Source organism: Carlito syrichta, unplaced genomic scaffold (genome assembly GCF_000164805.1).
Source record: "Carlito syrichta isolate Samal-C Ts95f unplaced genomic scaffold, Tarsius_syrichta-2.0.1 Scaffold130450, whole genome shotgun sequence".
Classification (NCBI taxonomy): Eukaryota; Metazoa; Chordata; class Mammalia; order Primates; family Tarsiidae; genus Carlito; species Carlito syrichta.
In genome coordinates this window covers 66,078-84,056 of record NW_007074546.1, presented here as the reverse complement: position 1 = coordinate 84,056, position 17,979 = coordinate 66,078, and the positions used below count along the sequence as shown (strand labels likewise).

The 17,979-nt window shown below is 35.3% G+C and overlaps 1 protein-coding gene across 2 annotated transcripts; it reads right to left on the bottom strand.

The window, feature by feature from the left end:
- Positions 1-5,186: 5,186 nt before the first annotated feature.
- RBM11 (RNA binding motif protein 11) lies at positions 5,187-17,917 on the bottom strand. 2 transcript variants are annotated; one of them, XM_008049027.1, is made up of 5 exons: positions 17,797-17,917; positions 14,509-14,671; positions 13,083-13,155; positions 8,822-8,918; positions 5,187-6,270 (listed from the first exon to the last, which is right to left on the bottom strand). In XM_008049027.1, exons 1-5 carry the CDS (start codon positions 17,890-17,892, stop codon positions 5,983-5,985), a joined length of 717 nt encoding a protein of 238 aa, XP_008047218.1. In that variant the 5' UTR covers positions 17,893-17,917; the 3' UTR covers positions 5,187-5,982. The 2 variants fall into 2 exon arrangements, with proteins under 2 accessions (XP_008047218.1, XP_021563697.1); XM_021708022.1 differs by having other exon boundaries at positions 5,187-6,287; positions 8,818-8,918; positions 17,797-17,892.
- Between the last annotated feature and the right edge of the window lie 62 nt (positions 17,918-17,979).

Here is a 17,979-nt window from a genome sequence, read left to right as displayed (position 1 = left end):
ACAAACTTCTCAATGTATCCTACTAGAAGTCTTGTACATAAATCAAAATGAACATGGCCAAAATTATGCTCCTGAGTTTTCTCCAAAACCTGCCCCTATCTGTTTTTTTCCTTATCAATAAGTAATTTCATTTTTTTTTTTTGAGTCAGAGTGTCACTTTGTCACCCAGGCTGGAGTGTAGTGGCATGCTCATGACCACCACAGCCTTGACCTGCTGGGCTCAGGTGATCCTTTTACCTTAACCTTCCAAGTAGCCTGAACTACAGACACCACGCCTGGCTAATTTTTTGATTTGTTGTAGAGACGAGATCTCACCAAGTTGCCCAGGCTGGTCTTGGACCCCTAAACTCAGGCAATCCTCTCGCCTTGGTCTCTGGAAGTGCTGGGATTATAAGCTTGCACCACCACGCCCAGCCACACCAACTTCATTCTTTCAGTTGCTCTGACCAAAAACCTTGTAGTCTTCTTGACTCTATTCATTCTCTATTCTAGTATTAAAATGCTTAGTGAATTGTTGGTTCTACCTTGAAAATACCCAGAATAGACAACTTATCTTCCATTTCTATCATTTGATCCACGCAACTACCTCTTCTTGCCTGGATACCTTCAGTGGTTTCAATATTTCTACCCTTGTTTCACTGTCACTCCCCACACCTATTCGCAAAATACCCTCACTGTAAGTCACAAGAGGAGACTTCTTACAGTGACTTCTACATTTATCATCATCTTTTCTCCCTCAGTCAACTTCCTAATTTGGCTCCTTTTCTTTCTTCTAGGACTATTTTCTCCGTGGACCTTGCATCTGCTATTTATTCATTTAGATTGCTGTTCCTTCAAATATCCATATGGCTTACTTTCTCACATGCTTTGGTTCTTCAGTCCCTAAATATTTTCTTGCATTTTTTCCTCAGCAGTTATCGTTTATTAATTGAATTAAAATCTAACTTTATATTTTGTTTATCCTAATTATTCTATCTTTCCCCTGGAATATAAGTTCCATGAAAGCAGGGATTTTTAACTTTTTCTTTTATTCCATATCCCAAGTCCCTATGTTCTTAAGGAGATGGGTGATAACTGACAATTGACAAGCCATTTTACCTGTATAGACTTAAAACTTGGAGTCACTCTTCCAAGGAGGGGTAAACAGCAGTGCTGAAAAATGTGGGAACAGTGGAGAAAGCTGCTAAGCTTCTACCTCTCCTTCTTTGCTCTGTATTGTTAGGTGATTCCCTCTCCTCTTTCTAGGATTTATTTTCTTGAGGAGTGGAGCCTCTAATGTATCCCACTGTGCTCTGTATTTAGCTATATTATGTCACAGCATTATTTTAAAATCGTCTACCTTTCCATCAATGCCAGTGGACTATTAAGCTCCTTGAATATTGGAACGCTACTTTTTCAGTGATGTAGCCTCAGTATCACAATTGGTGTTTAGAATGACATTCATTCATTGTTGATTGATTTGCTTGATGCATATTCTAAGAAGAAAATAAAGAGAACCTGTACAAGGTCAAAATGAGGAGCTAGTGACCTCTTAGAAACAGAGTAATGGGAAGGTGTCTAGAATTACTCTCAGAACTCTGAATAGCAAGTTCTGATTGCAGATTGAGTCTGCATTTTTTTCCTTGTAATTAAGCTTTGAAGTTGAATAAAATCAGTAAAGATATAGTCAGCCTGAGGCAGGCAGCTGAGTGAGAGTTATTTTCCTATTCAGAATATTAACACTTTTCTCATATAAAAACAGAAGGAAAAACATTATCAGGTCTCAAATAGTAAGTGTGTTGGACTGATAAACACTATCATTTAAATAATATTTTATTAAGCTTCCCAAGCAAGGTTAGGTGGCTGGGCCAATTATTGTTACATCCAGATTCCTTGTAGTAACTGCTGCCATATATGCTTTTTGGACTCAATCCTTCTCAGAGTTTCCAACACAGAGAGTACATTTGTTTGCATCCGTAGGCATTGGTTATTTAACTGCAATGCAAGTATGTATGTTTTTTAGACCTTAGATAACTTGTTGATGATATAAGAAGGTGGTTAACAGAAGCTCAAAAGGAAATATTACCAGGAACCAGATAATAGATGACTTGTCCTTACTTGCTATAGCAGTTGTTGCATATACATGAGGTAATTTTTGTGGGTTAGGCACGACTGATTATGAATTAAAAGAAAAAAACTTAGCCCGCAGTTGGTGTACCATGTGACCTTGTAGAACTCATTCTGATCGGCAGAATAGAATCTTCATCAATCACCCTAGCAAATCTCAGGGCAAACTGGAGAAGATTTGTTCACTGAACTTTCCTTGACTTGAGGTGCAGAAGAAAACATTATGCTTTGCTTAAACAGATGTTCTTTGCACTTTCTGAAGCAAAACACGGAGACATTAGCACTCATTTTCACCAAAATCAAATCTGGGTTGTTAGATGACTTTTCTTAATGGTGAGTAATTTAATGAGAGACAGACTTATTTCTGATGTAACTGGCTTTACTAGGATGAATAGAAAAAGAGGTAGAACGTGGGTCCTGTAAAGGGCCTGGACTCTGACCTCAGACCAGAGTGGTGGCAGTTGGTATTTCATCCGTTTTTCCTTCCTAGGGACAGGAGAGATGGAAATCCAAACAGCCAAGCCACTGTGGAGGAGTGGCCATGTAAATCACACCTGCCTTGAGCTATATCCACCACGAAGAACATGCCCAGCCCTTAAACATTTAAATGGAGATGAAGCTGAGCAGCTGGTGCCACTCCTACCTTTTCATACTGTTAGCATTTCCAATAAATGGGCCCATTTTCATTTCAGTGCCTGACATCAGAAGTGCTTCATTTTAACTGAGGCATGCAAGTGTTCTAAGAGGGACTGAAACAGTTCTCTGTAAGTCACTGAAGCAAGGTCACCATGACAACAGCAAATGGCTAGTAGTGGAACATAGGCCAAAAATGAGCAAAGAAGTAAATATTTGGGAAGAAAAATTACAATAAAATGAAAAAGGCTGAATTTGCAGTGCTAGTGAGATACCAACTGGGTATGTTCAGTAGGCAATGATTTGAAGATAGTGTTGGATGTACTGGTAAGAGACAGAAATATCACTTTCTAATTGCTTACCAGTTTATTAGTATTTAGCCAGCAAAAAAGAGGTTGACTACAAGTAAGTATATAATGCTTTGCATCTGGACAGTGCTAAAAAATTATAATTCTTAATTCTTTTTCTCTTGCTAAATTTTAACCAGGTAACCAAAAAATGATTGCCTCAGAATTTTATAATCATATTGCAATAAATTAGTTGCTTTTTGAAAATTGCATTTAATACTGAGATCTCAAAAGTGATACTCTTGCATAAACAGTTACATACTTAAAAACACTAGCTCAGTATTGGTCACTTCAGCAGATTTCAGAAATGTGTTTGGCAGGCATCTTTTTTACAACTTTAGTTGTAAGTAATTTTTCTCTTGTATTACCACTGCCTGATGCATTACAGAAACTAATTTAAAAAATAAATTAGTGAATACAAGAATATACAAAATGTCTGATTTTGTTCTCAAATTCCAAGCTTTTTCTACTACTTGAAGAATATGTATATATGTAATTGAAGATATATTTTGAAAGTAGGGAATTAAAATCAGAAAATAAAACCCTTGGAGGCAGTAATTTAAATGATTCTTTTTTCTTTTTTTTTTTGAGTTGGAGTCTCATTCTGTCGCCCAGACTGGAGTGCAGTGGCTGCTCCCGGGCACTGCAGCTTTGACCTGCTGGGCTCCGGCGATCCTTCCGCCTCAGCCTTCCAAGTAGCTGGAACTACAGGCGTGCACTACTACGCCCAGCTAATTTTTGATTTATTGTAGAGATGAGGTCTTGCCAAGTTGCCCAGGCGGGTCTCGAACCTGCGAGCTCAGGCAATCCACTCACCTCAGCCTACCAAAGCGCTGGGATTACAGGTTGAGCAACCGAGTCCAGTCAATTTAAATAATTCTTAACTCAAATATATAGCATTGAAAAAACTGGTAATTTAAAAATATATAGGCCTGTATTATATATCAGCAGCTTAATGGAGGTTTTATATTTTTTGATCAATAAAAGATAACATGGCAAATAGGTGAATCTCCTAGTCTCTAGTTGGTTCACGTTGATGAACTTGTTCAAGTTATCTAGATACTTTTGTCTATGCTGGAGGAAGTGTTATATATATATATATATATATATATATATATATATATATATTTGCAGTTCATGTAATAATATTTCAAGATAATTTTCTTATACATATAATGTCTTAATTCCTAAGATACATTCCTTGTACACATATTTTCTATAATACTAATCACAATGAAATAATTTAGGACTAAAGTAAACTTTAGAAGAACTGAAGAAAAGGCTGAGGCAAAGTTCATGTGTTTAAAGACATATTACTTTAAACAACCTAAGTGACAATCTAGGCAGAGCATGGTACCCTATCCATAAATGTTCAATAAGTGACTTCTGATTAAAACTTTAGTGGAATTTCATCATCAGTACTAAAATAAAATGATACAGAGAATATTTCTGATTGACAATGGGGCAAAAATATAGCAACTACAAAAGAAGTACAATATGTTATTTTGAAAAAGCTTTTGTCATTTAAGGCAAAAATTGAATAGCAAATCAGAAATAAGTCATATTGTTATCTATTGGCATAGAAAGATATTCTTCCCTTTGGCATGACTCTAAATTGCAAAAGTGTAAGTTTTAAAAGGAAAAAAATCTCATCTTTTCCAGCTTGAATATTCAAAAACATGAAACTATAGATAAAGCAAAATTTAGTTTTTCATATTGATCAGATGAAATAGACTAATATCTATATTTTAAGTCCTACTACACTGTATATTTATTAGCAACAGTTAAGTTTGGCTACACTCTTTGTTAAAAACATATCTATTTTTAAAAATAATAAATATTTATAAAGTGCAATGCTACATGCCAAAAAAATATCCATTCATGACTTTTACTACTGAATTGGGTGGCTGATTCCCAATGGTGTTGCATGATTCTTTCAATTACCTTTAGTAAATAATATTATTTTCAATATTCTAGTTTATGATTAGTCATAAAATAAACAAAAACGTCCAGGTAAACCATTAGTTTTACATGTACTCGATCTTCTAAAACAAATGAAACAAAAATAGAAAACTTAATTTGGCCAATGAGCATTAAATATTACACATTAATGAAATGCTTTATTTACTTGCTCACTTGCAAGATTCAAATACCTTTCTAGCAAAAGAGGTGAATAATAAATACTGACATAGCAAACTAATTTTCATCACATACATCTAAAAAGTGAGAAGTAAAAAAGCAAGTAGGTATCCCTACAAGTATATATTCGTATAAAAAGGGAATGAGCCAAAATCTGGTCCCATGGTAATTATCTTTCCTTTGGCATTATTGTCATATGTCTTCACTTTATAAAATAAATCTGAAGAAGAATACAGCTTAGAGACATATTTAGACACAAAAAAACAAAATGTTATTAATACAAAAACCTAAAGCCTGTTTATCACAACTTCAACAGAAACAACATGCAACACTTAAATACTTGCACTACTTTCTTAGAAAATCCACCACTCCATTTCTAATCTCAGTCTATCTGTAGTTGAGGATTGGTTACAGGTGATAATCTAGAGAGAACATGGTTCAGTAAGTGTTCAGTAAGTGACTTCTGATTAATACTTTAGTGGAATTTCATAATCAGTACTAAAATAAAATGACACAAAAAATATTTCTGATTGACAATGAGGCAAAAATAAGGCAAATACAAAAGTAGTACAATATGTTATTTTTAAAAAGCTTTGTCATTCAAGGCAAAAACTGAATAGCAAATCAGAAATAAGTCACATTGTTTTCTATTTCAAAATACAAGACAGCCATGAAATTAGTCATTTGGTAGAATACAGATAGATTTTTTTAAAAGAGAATTAAGACCACTGTAGATAAATTTCATTTGAAGGTAATATTAATATCTTTTCTTCTTCTTACACTTTCTGAACTTTTGGCTATATTCGTTTCCTCGGTTGTTTTCTGCGCTACTATCACTATCACTTGTTTGCTTTTGCCTCTTTCGCTCATTCATCTGATAAAGGTCAGAGTCACTTGATTGTTGGTGAGTCCACTCATATGAGCTGGGTCCAGCCTCAAGATCTGGAACATGATTTAGTGAGGAAGACACGGAGGCACTATTAGAAAGTGGAGCTGTCATCTCATAGTAAGGAAGCTGCAGCACTGGATTATATGCATGCCACTGCTGTGAAAAAAAAGACACTCATCCACCAAAACATACATAAAAAGTTAAAAAAAAGTTAACAGTTTACATGCATTATACAAACAGCCATGAATAAACGAAATTGCATTCTGGCATAAGAAAGTGACTTTCCATAGTTGAAATTAGGAAGTTTCTTTGAACTGTCAACACCCAGAGTCAAAGTAGTGTGTAGTTCATATATTCATACAGTACAGATTAGTGCTGTCTGACAGAAATATAATGCATATGTAGTTTACATCTTCTAGTAGATACTATACAAAAGTAAAAAGAAATAGGTGAGATGATGCATTTTGTTTATCCCAGTATATCCCAAATAGTATCATTTTAACGTGTAACCAATATAGAAATTCTTAATGAGATATTTTACTTTATTCATATGAAGTCTTCTAAATCTACTGTGTATTTTACACTTACAGCACATCTTAGTCTGAATGCTAAATTTTTATTGACAATACTTGATCTGAATTTACATCACACAAAATTTAGAGTTGAAAAAAGATATTCACATACTGAGGTTATTACAAATATAAAAGTTTTCAGAATACAAAACTAACTGCTGGACATGGTAGCTGTAATCCCAGCATTTTGGGAAGCCTAGGCAGGTAGATTGCTTGAGCCCAGGAGGTCAAGACTACTAGCCTGGGCAACATAGTGAGACTTCGTCTCTACAAAAATTTTTTAAAAATTTAGCTGGATGTGGTGGCACATGCCTGTGGTCGCAGCTACTCAGGAAGCTGAAGCAGAAGGATCATCTGAGCCCAGGAGTTTGAGGCTGTGGAGAGCCATAATTGTGCCACTACACTGCAGCCTGGCAATAGAGCAAGACCCTGACTCAAAAGCAAACAAACAAGCACACACAAACTCACTATTCATTTACTAATTTTAAATTTTTTTTAAATTAATTAAAATTAAAAACTCAGCTTCTTAGGTGCCTATGTGGCCAATGGCCCCAATACTCTAGTTAGAGTATTGGGGTTTTAAAAAAAGTTCTTAGAGTATATAAAACTGAGTGATGTGTAACAGAAACAAAGAACAGAGTACCATATATTCTCACTCATAAGCAGACCTTGAACAATTATCATAATACTATAAGAAAGGCATTGGCTGTAGTGGGAAACTGCCAAGGGAAGAGGGGTGGCATTGGCAGTTGAGGGAAACTTCCAGGGGAGGGAGGGGCACACCTCATGAATAAGGGAACCTACATAATGAACTTATGTGCATAATGAATTTGTATACATAATGAATTTGCATACATAACCCTGAATTATACCCCATATCTTTAAAAAAGAGGAAAAAAAGGTTCTTAACTCAAATTTCTAACTATTCAAAACAGATTAAAGACAAATAGAGATTCCATGAACGTGTGTCTCTTCCTCTTCCCCCCACCTCTACCAAAAGATTAAAAAATGCCAAGAAAAAGAAATTTACAGTTTGGGTGATAACTGGTTATTCACTAATATTTTACTATAATAATATGTATTTAATATTATAGTATGATTATTAAAAGTTTTTTTTCCAAAAGTGAAAGTATCAGAAAAATTTCTATTTTTGTTTACAAATTCAAGTGGATACTTAGAAATCTAATGCTCATATATATATCGGGTATTTGCAAAAATAACATTGTGTGAATCAAAGGACCTGTTTTAGTTTCACATCTGTCACTAACAAACTGTATAATCCTTGGGTTTTGTGTTTGCTGACTAATACCCCTGGACTTCAATTTTCTTATCTATAAACGAGGAGTTGAAAGAAAAAAAATTAGTTCCTTTTTAACAATGAAGAACTTAATTAAGATTTCTAGGTCAGAGTCGATGTTTAAGAAATAATATAGTTTACCAACTGAGAAGCTACATATAGTTTTACCTTTAGTTAAAAAGAAAAAATTTTTTTTCTGTGATAGATCACTCAATATTATTTTATTTTAAAGATGTATGGTATGGTACAATTCAGGATTAGGTATACAAATGGTCATCGTACAGGTAAAGTTTGGGCCACCCTTTGGTCCCCACTTTGCCTGGGTTGAGGTCAGGTACCCTTATTGATGCTGTATCCCCCTTGCTCCCTGTAGTATGCAGCTACTACCAATCCCTTTCTTATAGTACTATGGTAAATGTTCAGGGTCTGTAAAATGAGAACTTTATGTTAAAAATCTATGTCCAAAAGCAATCTATTTAGGATTGATGGCATTATATAAAAAATGCTTCATTAAGTGAAACTATCCAATTCTAAAATAGAATTCAATTCTTTAAAAATAGTCATTTACATGAGAACTCTCTACTCAAGTTTCACTTGGACTACAGTGTATCTTCGCTACCATCTGCTTTTTTTCTGTTTATACCCTGGCTGTCTGTTGAGGTATTATGCCAAGGATTTAAGATGACCCTGTCAGAAAAGAATACACTGGGTACAGTGCTGGGGTATCCTGTACCTTCTTCCCAGGTTTATATTTGAGCACTAAATAGTATAAATGTTTTTCATGCTTTTCATAGTTTATACCACATTATATACTGAACCAAATACATACCAAACTTACCATCTTCTGATAGAAAAAATATTCTTGAGGTAAAGCAGTATTATTAACTGGAAAAAAATTCATGGGAAAGGAAGATCTGCCCACCATTTCTTCATTCCTTTGAGGAGATGAGAGAAGAAGCAATAAAAACTTAAAATTCTTTTGTAAAAATGTTCTTTTCTCTGAAGAAAGATGAAAGCTTTTCAAAATTGAAAAGACAGAAAGAGCAAGCTTTTCTGATAGCATTCAGTTAACATCAATTACTCTAAACAACAAAATAATCAATTATTACTACTGATAATGTAATAGCATTGCAGTACATTAATTAATCACTAAATATTGAAGTCTCAATATTCAGAGTCATATTTGGCTTTCTGATAGAAAAATGTTGGAAAATATCATATTTATATAAAGACAAAAGAACACTTCGATATAAACAGAGCAAAGCAAGTCATTAATAATCACTAAAGTTATACTTCAAACTGCTACAGATATAAAAAAGAAAAAAAGGTAGAAATTTTCATCAATTTATTTTAAAAGATACCTTTATTGTTTAACTACCAAAATTATGCTCTTTCCTAAATGAACTGCTGATGTTAACATGAACACACTTGCTGATATCTTCCACACATTAAGAAAAATTTAAAATCCCTAATTTAAAGACTGTGGTATCCCAAAGTTCACTTATAAATGTTATATATGCTCCTATGGAGATGTTGCAGGTGCTGGCTAGATGTTATAGCTACTATTCAATAGTCTGCTTGGTAATTTCAATGCTAATACTACTAAAGCTTAGGACAGAAAGTATACTTGAAGAAGGTTGAAATCAGCACAGGCAGGCAGAAGAAAAGATGAGGCAAAAAGAATGACAGAAAGCAATCAGGGGAATAGGCAGAGACTCTGTTTCTAAGTGGTGAGAGTGCTCTCACAGAAGCCAGAGGAAGTGTACATCCTATTAAGAAAATAATTAGGTGTTAGTTGTTACAGAAGAGTAAACTGCGTGAGCACTGAGGCTTCTGAATTGTTGATCGGAAGTTTCCTGACAACCTTCAAAAGAGCAGCTTCTATAAAACAATGGGTTTGAAAAGTGAATGAGAACAAAGAAGATGAAGAATAAAATATTTTTTCAGTGAGAAAAAGGAGAGAAAAATACAACAGCTTGATTAGGAGACAAGGTTCAGGGAGAGGAGAACATGTGTGGGGAGGCAATGACTCAGCAGCAGACATGGTGATATTAGCACAATTATGAAAACAGCTGCAGATTCTCTAAAACCATTGTCTTTCTTATGTAAATTTCAGAGCATGCATAGTTGTCTGCATAGAGAAATCACACATAAATTGGGAACTTTTATGGGTTGATTTGTTCCCCCAAATCAGCTGGCAAACTCCTAACTCTAGTGCCTAAAAATGTGGCCTCATTTTGAAAAAGAGTAATTACAGATATTATTAGTTAAGGTGAAGTCATACTGGAGTAGAATGGGCCCCTAATCCAATATGACTGGTGTCCTTATAAGAATGAGATATTTGAAGACAAATTCTCTTAGTCTGTTTCTGTTGCTATAGGAGAATACATGAGACTGGATAATTTATGAATAAAAGATGTTTACTTTGGCTTATGGTTCTGGAGACTGGGGAGTCTAAGATCAGGTGGTTACATCTGATTGCCTTCCGGTGAGGGCCTCATGCTGAATTCTAACATGGCAGAAGGCATCACAGGTGAGAGAAGCTCACCAGAGATGGCCAAGCTGGCCTTTATAATAGATCCAGTCTTGTGATAACAAACCCACTCCCTTGATAACGCATTACTTTAATAATCTATAAATCAATTCATTCATTCATGAAGCCCTCATGACGCAATCACCTCCCACAGGCCCCACTTCTCAACACTGCTGTATTAGGGACCAAGTTTTCAACACATGAACTGTTGGGGACACATTCAAGCCATAGAATATATATATACACAGAGAGAATAATACATGAACATAAGCGTAGGGAACTGGATACTGCTTCTACAAGCCCCAAAACACCAGATTGGCATCAAACAACTAGAAGCTAGAGGAGAGGCATGGAACAGATTCTTCCTAACAGTACTCAGAAACAACTAATTTTGCAGACACCTTAATCTTGGATGTCTAACCACCAGAACTGTGAGACAATGAATTTTTGTTGTTTAAGCACTCTGTGGTACTTTGCTACAGCAGCTCTAGCAAACTAACACAGGAACTATTTATTAAAAACAGAAGGTATAAGGCAATAAGAAGCACAGAAAAATCATTCCAAGGAAGACCAAAGACTAGAATATCACATGGGCAAAATTTTTCTCTGCATATATCACTTCTAGGACATGATAGCCAATTTTATACTTCCTTTATATTATCACAAATACTAGAAGATTAAGTGCCACCAATGAAATGTAGAATCCAGAATATACATATAACTCAGATCTTTTATTCTAGAATTTGTGATTATTTAGACAGTGTATCCAACATGTAAAAATACAGTTTTATTGCCATATTCTAGTGCCCACTTAGTCTTTTCTCTATTGTCAAATTCTACCAATATTTTATTCCTTCCCAACTCCTGAGAAAAAAAGATGTATATTTTTCTACTTGGTATGAGAATAAGAGAGGAGGCTCTTATATCATATACATGACTTGATTCATAAGTCTATAATGCTTCACCAACTGAAATAGTAAATCTCACATTTTTGCTAACATTTGCTGAATATTTTGTATATGCCTAGTTTTTTAAGAACCTTGCATTAATTATAAAATTCAATTTTCACAGTACCCTTTTTAGGTATTAGCCTCATTTTAGAGATGGTGTACAGAGTGGTGAAATCACATATCCAGGGTCACACAGTTAATAAACTAGCAGAGGCAGGATTCAAATTTAGGCAATGTGATTTCACCATGTATTTTCTAAACCTCTTCTGATTTCACTGATACAGAAATTCTGGGGATAATGAAGATGTGGAGCATATTATATTTTATTTGGGGTGCAATACTTCTTCTGAAGATAAGCCTGGGTATTTGCCAGTCCCATGAGGACACTGTACTGTGCCTCTGAGGGCTGATATAATTAAAAGGAATAGAAGGTTCAGCTACTGTCAATTAACTTGAGAATATTCAGCTCTTCAATAGAAGATTTAGAAAAGCAGGATGGGTGAAACTCATAGGATACGATTGCCATCGACTGTGAGTAAGACAGGCCAAAGATATATAGATGTAATAGGAAATATAATAAAACAAAAAGTTTCACTAATAGACAAAATAGGAAGGAAATACCCAGTCCTGATCAAGCCACCTCTGGGCTGTTTTGCTTATCTTTTTGTCTTCACTCTACCTAAGAAACTCAGATGAAACTCACGGGCATCTGGCAGACAAGCCAGCAAGCTACTTCTGTGGCTGAGTGTATTTGCCCTTATGTTTCCTTGAGAGAAAAAGTGAGTGACATTAGCTCCAAGAACTTTCCATCTGAATGGATACCCTTACTCAAACCTCAACTCCTGTCCTCACGAGGACACTACCAGTGGGGAAGGATGATAGAGCAGAGAAAGAAACAGGGTATATTAGCATACCCGGAACTCAGCTAGTTTGCCCTTCTGCTCACTTGCATCCTATCATAAGTATGCAAAACTATGCAATATCTTTCCTCTTGTTTTTCACTGTGTTTTAAAAACTGATTTAATAAATAGTGTGATTTGAGCGTTTTAATTTGGTTTGAGAATCTTTCTGTTCCATGATCTCTGGGATAACTTGCTGGATAGTGTATATGGAGGCTACCAATGCATCAAGAAGTTAGACTATGCAAAATACTAGGACATTTTGAAAATTAAAACAGAGTTCTTAAAAAAAAGTAAAAGAAATAATTGAATGGTTTAATGTCAGCAGGTTTAGTTTTAAGGCTAGCACTTTATCATCTTTGTGACCTTGAAAATTAGTTTTTTGTTTCCATTTACTCAAATATGAAATATAAATATCAGTATCTCTATAATCCATCACTTAGCCTTGCATGCTTAAATGATTTAACAGCTATGAAAAGCACACAGGAAACTGTAAGTGACACTTCAAATGTAAATCTTTACCATCTACTACTAAAAATATTTACTAAACTTTAAATAAAAATATTTTCTGTCACTTTTCATGGACTCAAAAAAGTGATTTCTTAATGTCTATATCTAAATACTAAGGTTTTACAATAGCCCAGAATATATAAAAACTGCTGCTAGCACAAGAACATACTTATTTGCTTTACTTTTATGAAGAATTTTTAAATTTACCTGTAGCTGTGTGAATTTATCTTAAGATAGCTCTCAAAACTTTGGTTAGCTGGTTCAGAAGAGTGAGAGCTCCCTTTAAAAGAAATAGAAGAACAGATTACTTCATGGTGAAACTTTTTAGAGTCCTAACATTAAACTATAAAATAACCCAAAATCTTTCAGGGCATAGAAATGATTTAAAATTCCATACTCCTATAGTAGGTACGCATATCTATCTGATCTCTGAAGTCAAATTTACAGATTGCTTATAGTGCTGTAAATGAATGAATTATAATCAAGCTGTGTGCAAAGCAATACTCTTACATAAGAATTACACTGACATGAATACAGAACTATAAATGAATGAATTATAACCAAGTTTTGTGGAATGCAATAACCACACATAAGAATTGCATTGACATGCGACTGTGTAAGATATATGATGCTGTTTTATTCTATATATGTGTAAACTAAAAGTGGCAGTGTTATTTGTTTCCAGAGTAGAAAGCAGGTGTCCTCTAACCTATGTGGGCAAAAGCCAATTTAACCTTGCACAGACATGTCAGAACATAATATCCCCTTGCCTATTCTACCAGCCTGGGAGTTAACTGTACTAGTACCAGAAAGCTTGATGCAGCCATACATTAAAAAAAGAAAAGCACCTTTTCTTTGTAAGAAGGCATTGTTTTGTTATTCATATCTGTTTTTAGCATAGCAAGAGGAATAAAAAACAAACAAGTGATACATCGATAAACCTGAATCATTCAGGGGAGGCAACATAAAGTACTGCAAAAATTACCAGATGGCCCTTATCAGTGCCTTGCAACATGAAAGGAATAGAGTAATAGTATCACATTCTCTGGGCATCCATCTAATCATGGACAATCAGTTCCTGACATATGTACAGGAGAAAGTGTTCAAGGTCATTCAGGTCAGGAAGTTTTTGTCAACACTATTAAGGGTCACTCTACAGCTGCCATTGCTCTGGTCTTACAGGGGCTCATACACAGAACAACATGCGTAGGACAGTTTTCCCAGAAGAAGCACTAACGTACTCACTCTATCTTCCAAACAGTAGGTATGTCATACCACTACATTCGCAGTGACAAGATCAGCAAATAGCCTTGCTCTATAAATGCTAGAGATGTTCCCCCGTTCATTTAGATTTGCTCAGTTTGTAATAGCTACCAGCAATCATCACAGTTACTTGCTGGCTGATACTAAAATATAATATATTTAATTTAAATATAGAAAAGAAGCTGTAGGTTTGCCAGCAATACTAATTAATTACATAACATTATGAATTAGATACATTCTGAGAAAATGTTACAGTGATTAGAGAGGTACTTTTTTTTGTTTTACACTCTTTAGAAAACAAAATGCTTATACCTTTGAGAATAGTAGCAACTACAAAACACTTTAAAGATTCATCAGTGACAGGACCTACCAAATCGATACTGCACATTAATTGGTCTTCCATACAAACGAATTCCATTCAGTAAAGCTATGGCATAAGACACCGATTCTGGGTGTTTAAAGCAGACAAATCCAAACGACTTCGGCTTTCCTTCTCTGTCTTTGCATATAGTCACTTTGCTTAGTGGCCCAGCCTATAAAAAACTTAAAAATTATTTTCTCATAAATCCAAAATTTTTTACACTCAAATAATCAAGTAGATCAAATTTAGACTATAAAACTTTGATAGCAATAGGTTATGTAGCTCTGCTAATAATGCACAGTTCATAGTAATAAATACCACACTTTTTTACATTTTCTGGCTCACCAAAGAAACATACATGGTGTTAAGATCAAGAAATTCTAGGTAACTGTTTTAAATAATAAAAGAAAAAGTAGACTACCCTCCTGTTAGACTTAACAAACTAGTTCAGAGAACATTTAAATCTAAGATAAAAACACTATTTTGTGTCCACATATATTGAATTCAAAAATAAATTGAAATGACAAAGGCAGTGTTGGTTAAATTATCCTCCAAAAGGCTGGCAATGTTATATATCATAATTTTTTCTGTCAAGAAGGTAAAAATCTTCACAAGAGAAACTACATTTCTCGTTTATTTTGACTTGGTAACCTCATTTGGTAAATTCCCAAAGGAAAATGTTTTAATATGTTTAGTACTTTAAAGTAGGTATGTTATTTATAAGTGAGAAAATTCAAAAGCTCTAAATTTAATGAACAACTGAAGATATTATTCCATGGCATACTATTAAAATGAAATAAAATACCATAAATTATAAATATTCAGTTGTATTAATGTTAAAAACCCTATAATACAAAATATAGAGTAAAAACACCAAAGCAAAATATTGTATAAAAGTGCTGCTTACAACTAAGAAAAATTAAATCACTGCCATGATAACAGTCAGAGGTGGCACTCACAAAGACCTACAAACAGCTAATATAGTGGTGAATGGTTCATACTTTAATGACTGGTTATTTTTTTCTGTGGAATCATATAAATATTTTTTAAAACCTGCTTTTCCTATAAAGAAAGATACTGTCATCTTTAAAATGATGCTGTATTTTAGGATTCATTCTTTGTCTTTTCATTCTGTGCTCTCCCAGGCACTAATCACTCATCTTCCCTCCAGGCTTCAAGGACCGCCTCATCAATAAATCTATTAATACTTTTCACACTCACGTCTCTTTCATGGAGCTACCTCTATGTGGTCGTACTTCAAACTTAAGATATTTAAAACTGAATTTATTATCTTTCTGCCTCTAAATCTTGAGTGTAGCATTTCTTAGTTAAAAATACAATAATAATAAACGTGATTTTCTCACTTAAATGTATAAACAGAAATATGAAAGAAATTTGAAAGGATACATATACAATCATAAAAAATGTACTGATATAAAATATATCTGTACATTTTCATCATCTTATAGTCTTTTTAACCCAGGATGAAAACATACAAGTGGTGTGGCGGTTGTCAAGTTTTGCCGGGTTTTGTTGGTTTTGCTGGTTTGAAGCCTTTCTGAAAGATAATCCACGTTAGCAAATCCTCTCATTACCTAGACAAAAATAAAAACTTATGTGCATTACCTTACCTATTATAATAACTGATATTTACATCTTGCCTAGGTGAAAAAAAGGAAATGATAAAAAGAGATAATATATAGTCCTGTGAATCCACACAACTGACATAGAGCCAGTCCCAGTTGACAAGAAACAATGTGTTTTTATGAGATACTCCAATCCCACCACCATCTTTGGAGGCTCAATGTGAAAGAAGTCTTCTAAAGAAAAATATCAGTAAGTGTACTTTTCTTTCCTTTTTAAAAAAGTTACATTTGTAAGTTTCAAATGATACTAAGTAAAAAAATAGACAGAGTTGATGTTTATTAATATTAATATTTATTAATAAAAGGGCAAGGTAAGAAGATGGTACATTAGGATAAACATAAAAGCCCTAAAACAACTAGTTTTCAAATAAATTATAAATACATAGACTGTATTAATTTAAAAAAAACTAGGAATGGCAAATGTTCTGGCAAGATTCTCCCTATTAAATTTTCTATAATTAATAGAGAGTTGCTTAAGTTTAATGAAAAAGGTAAGTCCTTCTTTCACAACTAAACAAAAAAATCCCTTCTGCCTCTACTGCTCATACGCAATCTTGGAAATTTCATTCTGCTATTGTCTCCCTTGAAACTTTCCATTATTTTATTAAGGAGAAGTAGCATGATTTCTCCTGATGTTAGTATTACATTAATAGTAGCAGTTACTTCAATTAGTAAGTAGCAGCAGCAGCAGCAAACAGAAAGTGCCAGGCTCAGCTCTGTTTCACCCAGAGCACGTCATTTAGTCCTAGCAACCACAGCATATTGAAGATACTATTACTCCCATTTGGCATTCAAGGAAATTAAGGCACTGAGATACTCATTTGCAGGCCCAAAGTCACACTGCTGACCTCAGAGCTCACACTCTAACCACATTTCTATATTATTTATCCTTCTTTTTTGAAGACTATCCTAAATAATTGTAATGTATTTTAAGTTTCCGCTTGTAGAAAGATCAAATGGTGTTCCAAAACTTGTGAGTCCAGGAGCTTCCTTAGTGTTTACCCTATAATTCTGGATCATTAAACGGTTAGATAAATGGTTGAACGAAGATGTCTAGGAAGTATACAATACAATCCATGAGTGTGTTTACAGGACACAGAACGCTTAATTCTGGAGGCACCAGATTTCAAAGTTTCCGAAGGACCTCTTGGTACGAAATAAATGGCCTTGGTTAGGAAATCCACTGGTCACAGTCATGGTGAATTGGCTGCCTTATCATCTAAAACCTTATTTATCATGCCAGAATAAAAGAGCTCTCTGCATAGAAGGGCTTGAAGTTCTGTATACAAGGAAACACCTTCAAAGCGATACCTCTCATTTCGCGGGTTGCAAGGCGTGAGGATGCTTCTTCCATGATGGAAGACAGTGACAGGGCTGCTTTCTGTTGTGCCCCATCATCACCGAGGCCCAGCAGCCTCTGGGAATCCGTATTCAGGACTGGAGGCTGGGGGAGCCCCGACACGGCCCACCCCCAGGACTCTGCAGTGAGGACGGGGCACGCTGCACCAATGCCCTCCCCAGCCGCTCACCTGGAGACAAGTGCGCCAAGGCCAAACTGAATGACAGCCACAGCCCGGGACGGGAAGGGGGCCGGGCTCCCGGCGGTCCGGTGCGCCCCGCCCCTCGGCCGCCCCTCCCCCGCGGACGGTACCTGGAGAAACAGCTCGTAGAGAATCTCCTCCCGCACTCGGGCCTCTAAGTTCCCCACAAACACCGTCCTGTCGGCTTCCTCCTGAGCAGGGAACATCCTCCGGTGTCGGCCCCAGGATGGAAGAAGAGCCGAGACCCCGCCTCTTCGCCCAGCTTCGCTGCACCGCCTGCGAGTGGGGCGGGG